Source organism: Telmatherina bonti (assembly GCF_933228915.1).
Source record: "Telmatherina bonti genome assembly, chromosome: 24".
Taxonomy (NCBI): domain Eukaryota; kingdom Metazoa; phylum Chordata; class Actinopteri; order Atheriniformes; family Telmatherinidae; genus Telmatherina; species Telmatherina bonti.
In genome coordinates this window covers 12,660,603-12,674,585 of record NC_136633.1, presented here as the reverse complement: position 1 = coordinate 12,674,585, position 13,983 = coordinate 12,660,603, and the positions used below count along the sequence as shown (strand labels likewise).

Sequence of the window (13,983 nt, the reverse complement as noted above, 5' to 3'; positions counted from 1 at the left end):
CTGGAGCCACGGCTGTGGCCCCGGCAAGAGAGGGGTCCTGGTTGTTCGCTACTGCCACCCTCAGTCTCCTTTCGAGGATCTTTTCGGGCAAGGTGGAGCAGTGGGAGCATTCCTGCGGGTTAGCTAGCGAGTTCTGGGCGTGTTTAATGCCCATGCAAACTATGCACATCGGATGAGGGTCCCTGCCCGAGATGGAGGCCCCGCACAACGCAGGGCACGGGCGGGATGCAGCCTCCTTAGTTTTCGGTTCCGACCCTTTGGCGGGGATGGCAGCCGTAGCTATAGCAGGAATGCGGGGAAGAAACAGGCTCGTCGTAACACGTTAGTCTGTTCGTAAGCGTCAGTCGGATGGTTATTTCCCAGCTTACCGCTTAATGTCCGAGAGCTCGCCGTGACACGTTAGCTGAAGCAGACGGTCTTGCTAACAAGTTAATGTCAGACCAACAACAGGCTCACCTTGACGCGTTAGCCCGAGTCACACGGGAGTCAGTAGACCGCTTGTTAAAGACGGTTGGAGGCAGCTTGCTTTACGCAGTTGCCTATCCAACGACTGTGCAACTAACGTCTTACTCAACACGGTTGCAGACCAGAGCCAGGAACTGTGTTCGGCGACGTCCTCGACGGGACGCCTGCAAACAGTTAAACAGTAGACCAAGCTAGTTCGACCGCGCTGAGGGAGCTTCGCTGTAGTTCCACACGGGAAGAAAGCGAGAATGAGTAGGAGGGGGTTGGTTGGCCGCATCTGTATGTGGGGGCGGAGCCCTGGGTACGGCTCAACCTGTCGTGGTGTTATTGGAGCTTCCATAGTTGGTCACGAATAAGCGATTCCCATAGTGAAACACCGAGCGAAGTTAGAAAAAGAACCAGAAACAAAAACATGATTTCTGAGTTACAGTAAAGACTGAAACATGATTAATTGATGTGCACTGAAAACAGCAACTTCCAGTGGTTAAAAGGGAAACCTATGTGGAAGTGCCAAAAACTGTGGTTCCCCCTTCATCCACTAGGGGCTCCAAAACATAATATACCCATAGACTCCCATGTTAAAAAGACCAACTTCACAGCAGAACTAAATATGTTTACAGCCTGATTAAAAAGAACATTTTAGTTTTAATGGGTTGTACCTTCATTACAACTGTGGGGGAAGTGAATTTTTTTTTATAACTCATCTGTTTACAAGAAACTTATTCTCGAAATTCGCCATAATTGGGGGCATGTCTTTTCAGTTGACAGGTATCCAATATCCAACTGCAAGAAAGCAGCGTGTAGCAAGTTTTTAGCCAGCTAACAACATCACTTAGCTTTAACCCGCCTACCTTCGCTAGATGGTTAGCTTTAGGTTAGCTTAGTTAGCTCTTAGCTACAGGCAGGTCAGAGTTTTATGGAAGTCATTCATCCATCCCCACTCTCACAGCCCCCCCTCTCAGCTCTACCTCTTTGCCTGTTTTTATATTTTCCAAGATATAGCATGATGCTGCCAAGATAGTAATAATGGTGGGAACCGCCAATGAGCTTCAGTTCAGCCCCTCAGAAACCTACGTGTGACATCACAGAGACTCCATTCATCTTTTCTATACAGTCCATGATTAATACATATCAGAAGCAGTTTTACGTTAGATTAATGTACTACTGTAAAACAATTAAGATTTCTGCCTCATAAGAAGGGAGCCCTACATTGGTGTTATCTCACGGTGACTTTGTTTTGCAAACTGCAGTTTGTCTAGAAAAAACACAGCTAAAAGAAGGTTTTTACCCAGCTATGCCTACATTTCTCATTGGGGAAACGTAAAAAAGGCAGCTGGCAGAAAAAAAGAGAAAACATGTTGAAATGATTGTTCTAGCAAAGCTCCATAACATGTCTACAAAGTCTGATACTATCTTTTTCTTTGACCACATCTTTTTTCATGGGTTAGATGTGAAATGTAGACACTACAAAAGACAAGTTTAGTCAAACGTCTCTGCATTTCAGTACAACGAGGAAGAGCCTTCATCCAAGGCTAAGCATTGAATCAAGAGGTTTGTGTCTTCTGTCTTGGCGGCTGGCCAGCTCTGATGGATGACATAAGTCCATCATGGCTGATATGATTAACGCTTCCCCCTCTTCCTCCTGTCAGTTTCAACACAGATGTGACGCATAGTCTCAAACACGCAGCTTGACTTTGAGGGATGAGAAGTGTCAACTCAGAGGGTTTCACTGGGAAGCAGTTTCATGGGTTTAACATTTTATGGTGGTCAGTAGATGAAGGCTGTGATAAATGTCTCGTCTCTTGCGAACAAAAAGCCTCACTGTTAGAAGTGTCGTGACCTGTGATTGTGCATTCAAGTGCAAAATGGAAACTGGCTTCAGGCAGACTTGTCAAAGTCAGTTCTTCAGCCTGTACTTAAAAAAAAATCTTTAATTTTTAGTATTACGTTCTGTGGATTAAACCCGACCATGATTATATCTATCAGGTCGTCTTTTTTATAATTTATGCACAGTGTTTTGTTGTCTGTTCATTCAAGGAGCCCAAACAACTAAAATATGCTGAATTCAGCGCTGACCTGCATGCTATTTGTGGATTAGTTCTGATTATTTCTTAACAAATGGAGCAGGTGAGAGCAGCAACCACAGGCACCGTCATCGCCACCTCAAAGCAACCAGCATTGCAGCTGCCAAAACAAGGCATTCCCTTGTAACACAGCTCATCGTCTGACCAGACAGCTTCCATAGATTATCATAAAAAAGAAAGCAAAACATTCCCTTAATCTAAGATTGCACTTCTACAGGCACACTTTATGTACTCACAGCAAGTAAAAGAAAAAAAAGATGACCTGCCTTTTAAGACTTTGATGCTTTACTTGTTCAAATTGTCTGCAGGAGGCAGCAGAATTTAATTTAAAATGCATGCAGGACAGTTAATTGTTTCTATTGTTTTTGTATAATTACTTATAAAAATGTAAGTTAGAAGCAGAAATGGCTTTTAGTAAATTAAGACCATAAGGAGTACAGTCAGCTTATTTATTCTTGCTGCTCACAATACCCCATATGTAAACAACATGTTTACATATGGGGTTGGTTGCATTCTTTCATGTTAGTCTCCAAAAGTCTTCAATAACACCAGAAAAAGTTGATAGTTTGTCGCTAGTTGCTTTTTTTTAAATTGGAGTCGCTAGATTTGCATTAAAAACTAGCTAAATATAGCGCCAAAGTAGGTAAGTTAGCAACACTGTTAGCCGAGCTGACAAGTGCATTAATATAATCGGTGTATCACAAAACCGTGCACTGATAAACATTCTGCGTTGTTTGAAGCCCAACTAATTAATTAATTCTAATTAATTTGTTAAAGTCTTATCACTAATATACAAATAGGTTGCTATGGACTTTAGAAGACCTTGGTTGCTATGGCACAAAATGTTGCTGTGGCAACTGAGGTTCCTGTGTGGTCATAGAACCACTGATGAGATCACAAAGCCTTAAACTACTGCATTATATGAACATACAGGCACACACACATAAACACACTCTAGTACATGGTCGTTTTAGCTTTAGTTATAATAGACAGTCTTAAAGACAGAAAGAGAATTGATGTAATTTTACACTTTTACTGAAAATATTCTCAAAAATTACTAAACCTAAATGCCGATTCTCACTCTTGGGTTCCTTGTAGGAACCCTAGTCACTACAACTGTAAGGAAACTCCTAAAACCATACCTTGCAGAAGAGAAAACTATAATATGTCAATACAAAGTCACATCTGCAGGACCGCCAAATGCTTCTGTTTCTGATCCTCCGCCAAATGCTTCTGTTTCTGATCCTCCGCCAAATGCTTCTGTTTCTGATCCTCCAGATGATGAAGGTAACACCCAAAAAACACAAGGTAGTCATGAGAGAAGAGCAAATATGAAGGAAATACATCCAGCAGGACGTTTGAACTATTCTTTCAACAGTGATTGTCCAGACATCAGAAGATATTCAGACGTGGACCTGAACAAACGCTTCTGCAAGTTTTCAAATGTGTTTAATAACTGCTGGATGAACGCCACGCTGCAGAGCGTCCTAAACCTGAATATCGTCAAGACTAAACTCATGCAGAAAACCTCTGAGAGTTCCCTTGTTCCAGAGGCTCCATCTCTGAAACTATGTAAAGAACTGCTACTAAAAGCACTCAAAAACCCAGGGAGACACTTCGACTCCTCAGAAATCTTCCCAATTTTGATGGAATTAAGTCTCGCCGAACCACTGCTACGCCTGAGAGGGCAAAATGATGCAGTTGATTTTTTACTACGATTGTTACCTGCGTTGAAGCAATCTGGGATTCATTCAAGACTTAATATAAACAACAAAAGATGGTGTACACAGTGTCAATCCACTGAAAGCATCATCGAAAGCCTGGGTCACGTCTATTTCCTGCCAAACACGCACCACGACCACACCATCAACTCCCTGTTTGCCTATGCAATGAGCAGTGAGTACAGCCAGAACCATCTGTGTAACAAATGCGGGTCCAAACTTGTGCAAAAAATTATTTTCACCCCCCCTGTCCCTGATGTAGTGACTATCTGCCTGCCATGGATATGCTATCAGGCAGGATCAAGTAATTATGTGTCATGTTCTAGACACATTTCTCTTCCAATGAGCGGCGGGCAGCAGTTGTACCGCCTAAACTCTGTCATTTGTCACAAAACCTTGAGCTCAAAGAGTGCTCACTTTTATACATATATGTTTCACAAAGACAAGATCATTAGGGCTGATGACGATCGGATATCAGTTGTGTACAACACAGAGGATATTGAACAAAATGGAATGATTTTCTTTTATGAAAAGTGCACCGAATCTGAAGCGATAAACCAAGAAGCTGCACCATGAGGATTAGATAATTAGTTAGTAAAAAAAAAAAGTTCACTTATAAATTTCCAGTATAATTTTGATTGTATGGCGACTCATTTAGACTTTGTTTACCTTAGTCTTGATTGGATAATGACTTCAGGTAAATGAAGTCAAGTCAAAGAAATAAGTTACCTGATAATAAACCATGCAAAATCGAGGTACTTGACAAAGAATGAAGACAACCTATAATAAATCAAGCTCAGGTGAAATATTGTAATCAATGGAATGAATAATATTTTAGTAATCCTAGAGGGAAATTGCAACAATGATAAAACATTAAATTTTATTGACAAAGCCCAAAGGGAACAACATCAAGTTACGGTGGCCGATGGGTTCAGACGCGCTTCATATAGAAAAACAGATGCTGCTCGATTATGGCAAAAATTCTAATCACGATTATTTTGACTGAAATTGAGATCTCCATTATTTAACATGATTATCCTTTTATCTTTAACATCATGATTTTTTTTACATTAAACGTGACTTTTAAAAAAATGTCTTTAGGTTTCCACATATTTTAGAACACAAACAAATAACATGAAGCTTTGTCTTGACAAAGTGCAAATACAGATGTAAACTGAATAGAAAATATAAGTATGGATTAAACAAGCTGCGCGTCATGATGTTCTCATATCCGCGTCGAGCATTATAACCGCCTAACACACGGTTCCGAGTTGTTTAATCCGCTTTTACCATGGTCCCACACAGTAAATATTTTATAACAAATTTGTATTTCTTTTCTATAACATTTGCTGAAGTATAGGAACTATTTCATGTTGGCCTGGATGTGTTTTTCATGCCAAACATCCGCTGTCAGGCGACAGCGCGTTTCTCTCGTTAATCTGTTAAAAGACAGCTGATCTGAACCAGCTGATTAATGCGTTGCTATGGTAATGCCCCGTAACAGAGGGATGTTACAGTGTTGCATTTATATGAAAAAAATGCAGCCAGTTCTCACTGACAATGGTATAAACTATGTTGTAGTGAACTTCCACAACCTACTGCAGTTATTCTACATTGACCTGCAGCCGGAGCCGACTGAGACTGGCCGCCTGGGAGTGCTTTGGGACCATAGACTGTATATAGAGAGATGGACGTAGCCTCCGTGACGTCACCCATAGGTTTCTGAAGAGCTGAATTGAAGCTTGGTGGGAGGTTCCTATCATTGCCATCTTGGCAGTGTCATGCGTGTCATCTCGCCCGGAAATTACAAAGAGATGGAGCTGAGAGGGGGGCTGTGAGCGTCATGGTGGATGATTGACATCTAGCAAACTCCGAGCTTTCTGTAGCTAAAAGATAACCGAGCTAACAGGAGCTGACCAGCTAACGGAGGTAAACGGGCTAAAGCTAAGTCACAATGTTAACCGGCTTAAAACCGCGGTTGTTCTACGTTTTTCTGACTTGAAGCGGGAGATTGGTACCTGTCAATCAAAAGGACACGCCCCTAAATATGCCAAACTTTGAGATTAAATTACTTTTAAACGGGCGAGTTAGAAAATAATTCACTCCTCCCACAGCTGTCATGAAGGTAAACCTGACCTATTAAACCTAAAATAGATTTTTGAACCAGGCTGTAAATATGTTTATTTCTACTGTGAAGTTGGTCTTTTTAACATGGGAGTCTATGAAGATTTGCTCTGTTTTGCAGCACCTAGTGGATGAAGGGAGAACTGCAGTTTTATGTACTTCCACATAGGCTTCACTTTTAACCGCCGGAAGTTGCCGCTTGTTTAGGACGGGGGAGGCTCCCGCTGCCTGTCCGTTACAGTAACTGCAGAACAATGTGAAGACAGCAGGAGAGGAAACTGCAAAGAAAAATAATCGCACCCTTTTATTTTCATGATCGTTGAAAACTCTGATCGTTAATGAGATAAAAATCTGATTAATAGTCCAGACTTAATGCATATAGGCACTTCATATAGAAAAACAGCAGCATTTAGGAATAGAAATGCAAGCGGGAAAGGCTGCATGTATAGAAGAATGTAAAAAAAACGTAATACAAAAGAAGAAAAACTCGCTGCAAATAAAGAAACAAACTGCGAATGCAGAAAAGCGCTGCATTAAAAAAAAAAAAAAACAGCTGCAAAAAGAAAACACTGCATATTCAGTCTCACAATGGAAGTGCTCTGGTAAGTTTCTACCCAAGAGACAAACAAATGGGACACAAACAGCGATTCTAAGTTTGTGCGAAGGAGAACTACTTCAAGTAGAGTTGCCACCATATAGTCTACGTTTGCCACCTGTTAAATACAGAATTGTCCTTTAATTGAGAGATTGATCCAATACGGGGACGCACTTTGTTCAGTATTTTCATAACTTTCCAACAGCTTACACATGTCGGTCATGCACATCAACGCTCAATTTAAAAATAATTAGCTAAATAAAACACAGAAAATACAACAGCCAGTAAAAACGTCTTTTCAGGCAGAATCAGCCTCCTCCCCTCTGTGCCTGTGTGCTGTGCAGTACATTATTGTATTCATGTGACATTCACATTTAAAGAAACTAATTGATAAGACAATATCACTACACATTAAACATCACCAGGAAAAGTAATCTAATGCTGCACGATGGGACGTTGCCGATTCTCACATGAGGATCAGAAGCATCACAACAACCTAAGGTCTAATGCAGAAAGTTGAGGTTAAAAAACATCATTAAAATGTGATGACTGAGTTTTCATTATAAATTCGCTGTTGCATTGAGTTCAGCTGTTGTTATTGGTGAGACGCTTGTTCATAAATCACATTCCAAGGCAACGCACCAACTTTAATAACCCGTTATCTTGTCTGTATAGGTTGCTTAGCAGCTCGATAAACTCGTCTGATGTATTTGTCGTTATCAGCAGCTACTTATGGAAAAGATTTGCTGATATACATGAATAAAGATGATAATTGATTGCTGGAATTATCAATAAATCTATCAGAACAGTTTGTTATATGAAGCTACAGGAAATTTTTTCTTCTATGAACATAACATTAAAGTTGTAAAGAGAAAGCGATAAATGTAAAACTATCAGTTTAACACTGCAATATCTCAAATTCAGCTGAAAGCTAAAAGCAAAAAGAACCTCAAATTTCCATATTTATTTCTATAAAATTCTGATTGTTTTACATTTAGTCTGGCCAGAGGGTGAAAGTTTTCTTATAAAAAGGCAGCACAGATATTCCTGGTGAAATGTTCCTCATGTTCAGACAAGCAGCTGCCTTCAATAAACAAACTCTACAATCAAAGCAAATAAACTGTCACCTTCGGCTCCAATTATCCAGCAAGCATCTCTGTATTTTCTTTACATCCTGAAACCGCATCACAGGTATATTTACAGCCATTCATTTCGTTTTCAGAGCATATAATGTATTTTTCCTGTTTGTTGTCGGCTTTGATAAAATACAGGATCCTACAAAGCTAAAAAGAGGCTTTTTGGCCACCCAGGAGAGGACACGTCTCCTGCTCGGCTCGGGTTGGGAGCTATAAATCTAAGAAGAAAGAAAACTCGTTTTGCAGATTCATATACATATTCATACAATCCATCCTTAATTTTGTTAGATGAACTTATACCATCAACACCACTTTAAACAGCCTAACAATGTTGGGAATGTGAGGGAGTGGGACACTGCTTGGGAAGTGACCGTTTTCACTGTTGCACCATTACAAACATGCAAGCATCAGAGTTTATCGTTTTAATTGGATCCCCAACAGCTGCAGCAAAACTGCAGCTATTCTTCCTGCGGGCCGACACATAAAAAGTAGAACATTTCCCATTACAAGCAAACATTAAGATGTATCATAGAAAAAGAAAATAAAAAAACAAAATACAGTTTGCACCTCCTGATATGGACTAATACGACATCCGTCCTGCATCCTGTCTGTCCCCTGAGCAATAAGTCTGATGTTGACTCTGCCACTTTCACTGTAAACTACACTTTTTATACAAATTTTTAGGCAGAAATTAATTATTATTTCATGTTTTCTAAAAACAGTTCTTCCAAATATGTTGTTTCTAATACTTCAACAATGTGTAGTGTATTAACAATGATTAGCAGACTGAACATGGGTTTTTAATCAAACGGGGTGAAGGTATGTTCAAAACTCAACATATCTGGAACACAAAGGCTCATGGAAATCCCCACAACTTAACCTTATGGAAAGTTGCGTCCTGTTTTAATGTTCAAATTAAAACCACAAGGGTGAAGGACAGTAAAGAGAGAGGCACATATCACCACCACAGTCATCAGACTATTTCTAGCAACAGTAGAAGAAACAATGATGGTGCTCTTGACATTTCCTGATGTCCTTTCAACTCAGATCTACAACTGTGCAGCCAAAGTTGCCAAAAGTGTAAGCTACTATTAAAAAATTATACACTGCTCAAAAAATAAAGGGAACACTCAAACAACACAATGTAACTCCAATCAACCACACTTCTGTGAAATGGAACTGTCCACTTAGGAAGCAACACTGATTGACAATCAGTTCCACATGCTGTTGTGTAAATGGAATAGACAACAGGTGGAAATTATAGGCAATTGGCAAGACGCACCCAATAAAGGAGTGGTTCTGCAGGTAGTGACCACAGACCACTTCTCAGTTCCAATGCTTTCTGGCTGATGGTTTGGTCACTTTGTTTTGTTTAGGTGTTCCCTTTATTTTTTGAGCAGTGTATATAATTCATCCATTTAGATCCAATTTAATCTTAAAATTTGCCATAATAGGGGTGTGTCCTTTTGATTGATAGGTACTCGGTATCCTGCTATAAGAAGGCAGAGTGCTGCACAATTGCAGTTTTTAGCCGGTTGACAGTGAGAATTAGCTTTAGGCCACCTACCTCAGATAGCTGGATAGCTCCGTGTTAGCTCAGTTAGCTCTTAGCTACAGGCAGGTTGGAGTTTGGTATATGTCACACATCCACTTCTACACTCACACCCCCCTTTCAGCTCTACCTCTTTGACGATTTTAGTATTTACCGGGAGATACGGCATGTGTGATGCTGCCAAGATGGCCCTAGTAAGAACTGCCTAATGAGCTTCAATTCAGCTCTTCAGCAACCTACAGGTGACATCACAGAGGCTCAGACCATTTTTTATAGAAAGTCTATGTTTTCCACACAAATATCTTGTAAACCAATACAGGATTACAGTGTTGTTGTAAATATTGAAGATGAAGCTTTTTCCCCCCTTCTGGTCCCATCATGGTCCAGCCAGTGTGTTGATATCGAGTTGCTGGTGTGTCCATGAGTCCATAAAGCAAAACCACAGACTGTCTATAAAAAGATGGACGGAGCCTCCCTGACGTCACCCATAGGTTTCTGAAGAGGCACAGGCTAACCTGAAAAAGCAACAAAAAAAAACAAGCAGTGGATCAAGATAACCAACGCCAGCACATCCATACAGCCAAAGAAATTAAAAAGACTCAAAAAAAAAAAAAAAAAAACCCCGTCAGTATTTGTCAGTATTTGTCATCTGTTTTTGGAATAATGGAGGCTGTGTGCTTTGGATCAAAGATAAAAAAGGCCCATTGAGAAGTCCAGACACAGACTTTCTGATGGTACGAAACCATTTCAGCCTTCTGGTCAAACCTTATCCTACTTCTGTGATGGCTGCCTTATAGCAGAAACGTTCAGAGGTTTTACACAAATGTATATTCTCCAAGGATGTCCATGTCTTTACAACAATACAACACTAAACAACATTCTGCACACATTACAATGACATGACTGACTGGCCTTCCTGGAGCCCTGACCTGAAGGAAAAAATGCTATGATGACTGCTGCACACCTTGTGATTTGTTTGGACAGAAAATGGGACAAATTTGACCTTAAATCTTCTCAAACCTGCAGCATGTTTGATGTTTTTTCAGCTGTGCACACTCAACACAAGTCATCCATAAACTTTTTTCTTGTGAGGCTTTCTGCAGCATTTCTGCATATTCATCATTTAGTCCTGTGTCTCTACATGATTGTATGGGCATGCCTGAATGCCAGCATAATGTTTGTGTATTTTATGTAGACAGCATGCATGTGTGTGTGTGTGTGTGTGTGTGTGTGTGTGTGTGTGTGTGTGTGTGTGTGTGTGTGTGTGTGTGGGTTATGGGGAAAAAAAACGCAGCCATGTAAAATTAGGTGATGAAGATTAAGTGTATCTGATTTACTGGGAGGGACTGGCAAGCCCTGAAGAAAGGAAAATCTGAACAAAATCACCAGCCTCAACACACACACACACACACACACACACACACACACACACACAACAGACTACAAGACAAGAACAAGCGGCATCCATCTGCATGGACCTTTAAACCTAAAACTAATCCTTTCCTAAATATTATTCCCATTGAAGAAAGGAGCTGTAAAAGGTTGTGTTTGTATTAAACACAAGTGCATACATGTAGAAAATCACAGAGGATTACACACACACACACACACACACACACACACACACAATGGCTCAGGGGCCCAACAGTAAAGAAGTCACCGGATCTAGAGCCTCACTTTCAGAGCTCTGCCAACATCGCAGACAAAATCTATATGCAATGCACTAAAACATACTTTAATAGGTAAATAAAATAAGAATTTTAGTATCAAGATAACTAGAAAACTAATGATAAATCAGGATTATAATGGAAAAATATATTGAGCCACTTTGAAAATTTCTTTAATTAAACAAAAAAAGAATTAAAAAAAATTTGGTTTATCTAAATTTACGAGAATTTAAATAAGTAAATCTTGATTTAAAAAAAAAGAAAAATACAAGAGAATCGTTCTTTTTCTCCCCTTAGCACGTTTTTATATGGTGAATGGTTGAAAAGGAAAAGGCTTAGGAAGAAAAGCAGAACTTTATCCGACACACAACAGCAGAGGAAACGCAAACAATCAGTTCAAAGTGCTTCAGTGAAAAGCAGAAAGGCTGATGAACAGGTCAGAGCACGATGTGATGAACTCAGGTCGCATCCTCCAGTTTGGACTTAAATCAATCCACTTGTGCAAAGCAAACAGGGAGAAGCGGAGCATGTCTGACAGCTGAGGAAAAGATGAGCTTTTCATGATCCCTATAAACAAGTCCAGACATTCACATCAACCCCTAGCCTCATTCCAGGATGGGGGGAAAAAAACCCACGCCATGAGCTCGTGTCTGCATTATATGAACAATGAAATGTAGAAATAATTCCAATGTAGAAAAGTTAAACAAAAAAAAACAAAAAAAAAAAAAAACATTTTGTCTTGCGCTTCTTCATAATCTCTGTTTTCTTTACTTCACAGTTTTATTTACAGGAGAAAATGACACGAGGAAAGTATTTCAATAAAAATGTAGGAATTATTTACCTGTTCGCTGGGTTTTTATCTGCGTGGCCACCAGCAGCAGTAAGACGCAGGTCTGCCAGCTTACCGACCACCTGTCGCGTGCATGCATCCTCGCGCCGTTTTTATGTTTATGATGCTGACAAAGAACTGAATAAATATCCCTTCAGAAGCTTTCACAAGTTGTTTTCATCTCCAGCATGACTCGGCAGCTGCAATCAGGAAAATGAACCGCTGTGAGGGGTCCTTCACGCGCCTGCTGTCCACCTGTGGAGGACGTGCGCGCACCTTTACGCACAACCAGGAGCAGCAGCGACGCCGTTCAGCCGGAAACCAATTCAGACATACAGATTTTTCAAAGGAAAAGCTTCTCTAGAAAACCTTTCTCCACATTAAAAAATAACTAAATAAAAACAATAAATAAAGTTCCATGTAATGAGACGAGCGAGATTCAAGCCGCATTGAGCTTTTAATGTGTTTTAGTTGTGCTGATTCTGACTCAGATTTATTTATTTATTCTATGAGAGAATTTATACAAGGGGAAAAGTTTTTTTTTAAAATGTCACGAATTCTTAAAAACAAAACAGTTTTTTTAAATCAATATTGTGATAATTTAAAATATAGAAGAAATGTTTTTCTTTTGATAAGTTTTTTTTGTTTTTTTCTTATTTGGAAATATTGAACAGCTAACAAACATCTTAATTAATTTCTTTTAAAAAAGAAAACCTAAGTTCACTTTATTCTTGTTGGTTTTCATGCTGATTTTTTCATCTTAACCATTAAAAGAGTGAAAACTTTTAGCCTCTCTTGCAGTCACAGCTATGCAAAAATCCAGCGTAGAGGATTATTTTCATTTATTTTTCAGCATTAACATGTACAAAGACAAGGAGACTAACAAAACAGTCAGAAATGTGATTTTTTTTTTTTTTTTTTAAAGGTTCCCCTTCATAATAAAACATTACTCCCTACTTAGTTCTGGTCCTAAACTAGTTATATGAATTATAATTCATTTATTACACAGGACATTTTCCTCTCAGGTATTATTATTAAATCAATTCAATTCATCTTTATTTGTATAGCGCCACTTCACAAAAATGTTGTCTCAGGGACTTTAGATACACAAATCAACATACACATTATTTCAAGACAATTCATACATAGCCTGTTACAGAAAGCAACTGATTGCATCGAGTCATGACTTTGATCCAATCCCCCATCCTGAGCTGCACGCGGCGACAGTGGGAAGGAAAAAACTCCCCTTTAACAGGAAGAAAACCTCCTGCAGAACCCGGCTCAGGGAGGGCAGCCATCTGTCTCTACTGGTTGGGGTGGAGAGGACAGGAAAGACAGATCAACATGTACAACTGCACTTAATCAGTAAGACCTGCGGAAAAAAGGAGAAATAAGATAGAGACGGCAATATTATCACATGTTTTATACATTAATACATTAGAGAAATAGAGCTAGGAACGTCTCGATGCATCAGGTGACGTCCCCATTGCTACATAAGCAATGGTTGGCTAGACTACCCATAACTATAAGAGCAATGAGCATAACCTGGACAGTTGGGTCCCGTACATTATTATTATTATTATTATTATTATTATTATTATTATTATTATTATTATTATTATTATTACTATTATTATTATTAATCATACTAATTTGTTAGGTCTGATATTTGGCGACCTTCTGTCTACCTCTAAGCAGGACCATCATGTAGCGCCTGTTTTGCTGACGCTCTAATGCGCCCCCTGGTGGAAACATCTGGTAACAAGTGGAGAACGCGACCAAGTTGGTGAGCAGTTACAGTCACCATGGA

At 39.6% G+C, this 13,983-nt stretch overlaps 1 protein-coding gene across 1 annotated transcript in view; it reads right to left on the bottom strand.

Annotated features, from left to right (window-relative positions):
- LOC306773789 (uncharacterized protein) overlaps nt 1–12,415 on the bottom strand; it is a 62,260-nt gene extending 49,845 nt beyond the window's left edge. The window contains exon 1 of the mRNA XM_079263692.1: nt 12,186–12,415. Coding sequence (XP_079119818.1) covers nt 12,186–12,273 — 88 coding nt within the window. The 5' untranslated portion in view covers nt 12,274–12,415. The remainder of the gene's footprint in view (nt 1–12,185) is intronic.
- Nucleotides 12,416–13,983: the final 1,568 nt, after the last annotated feature.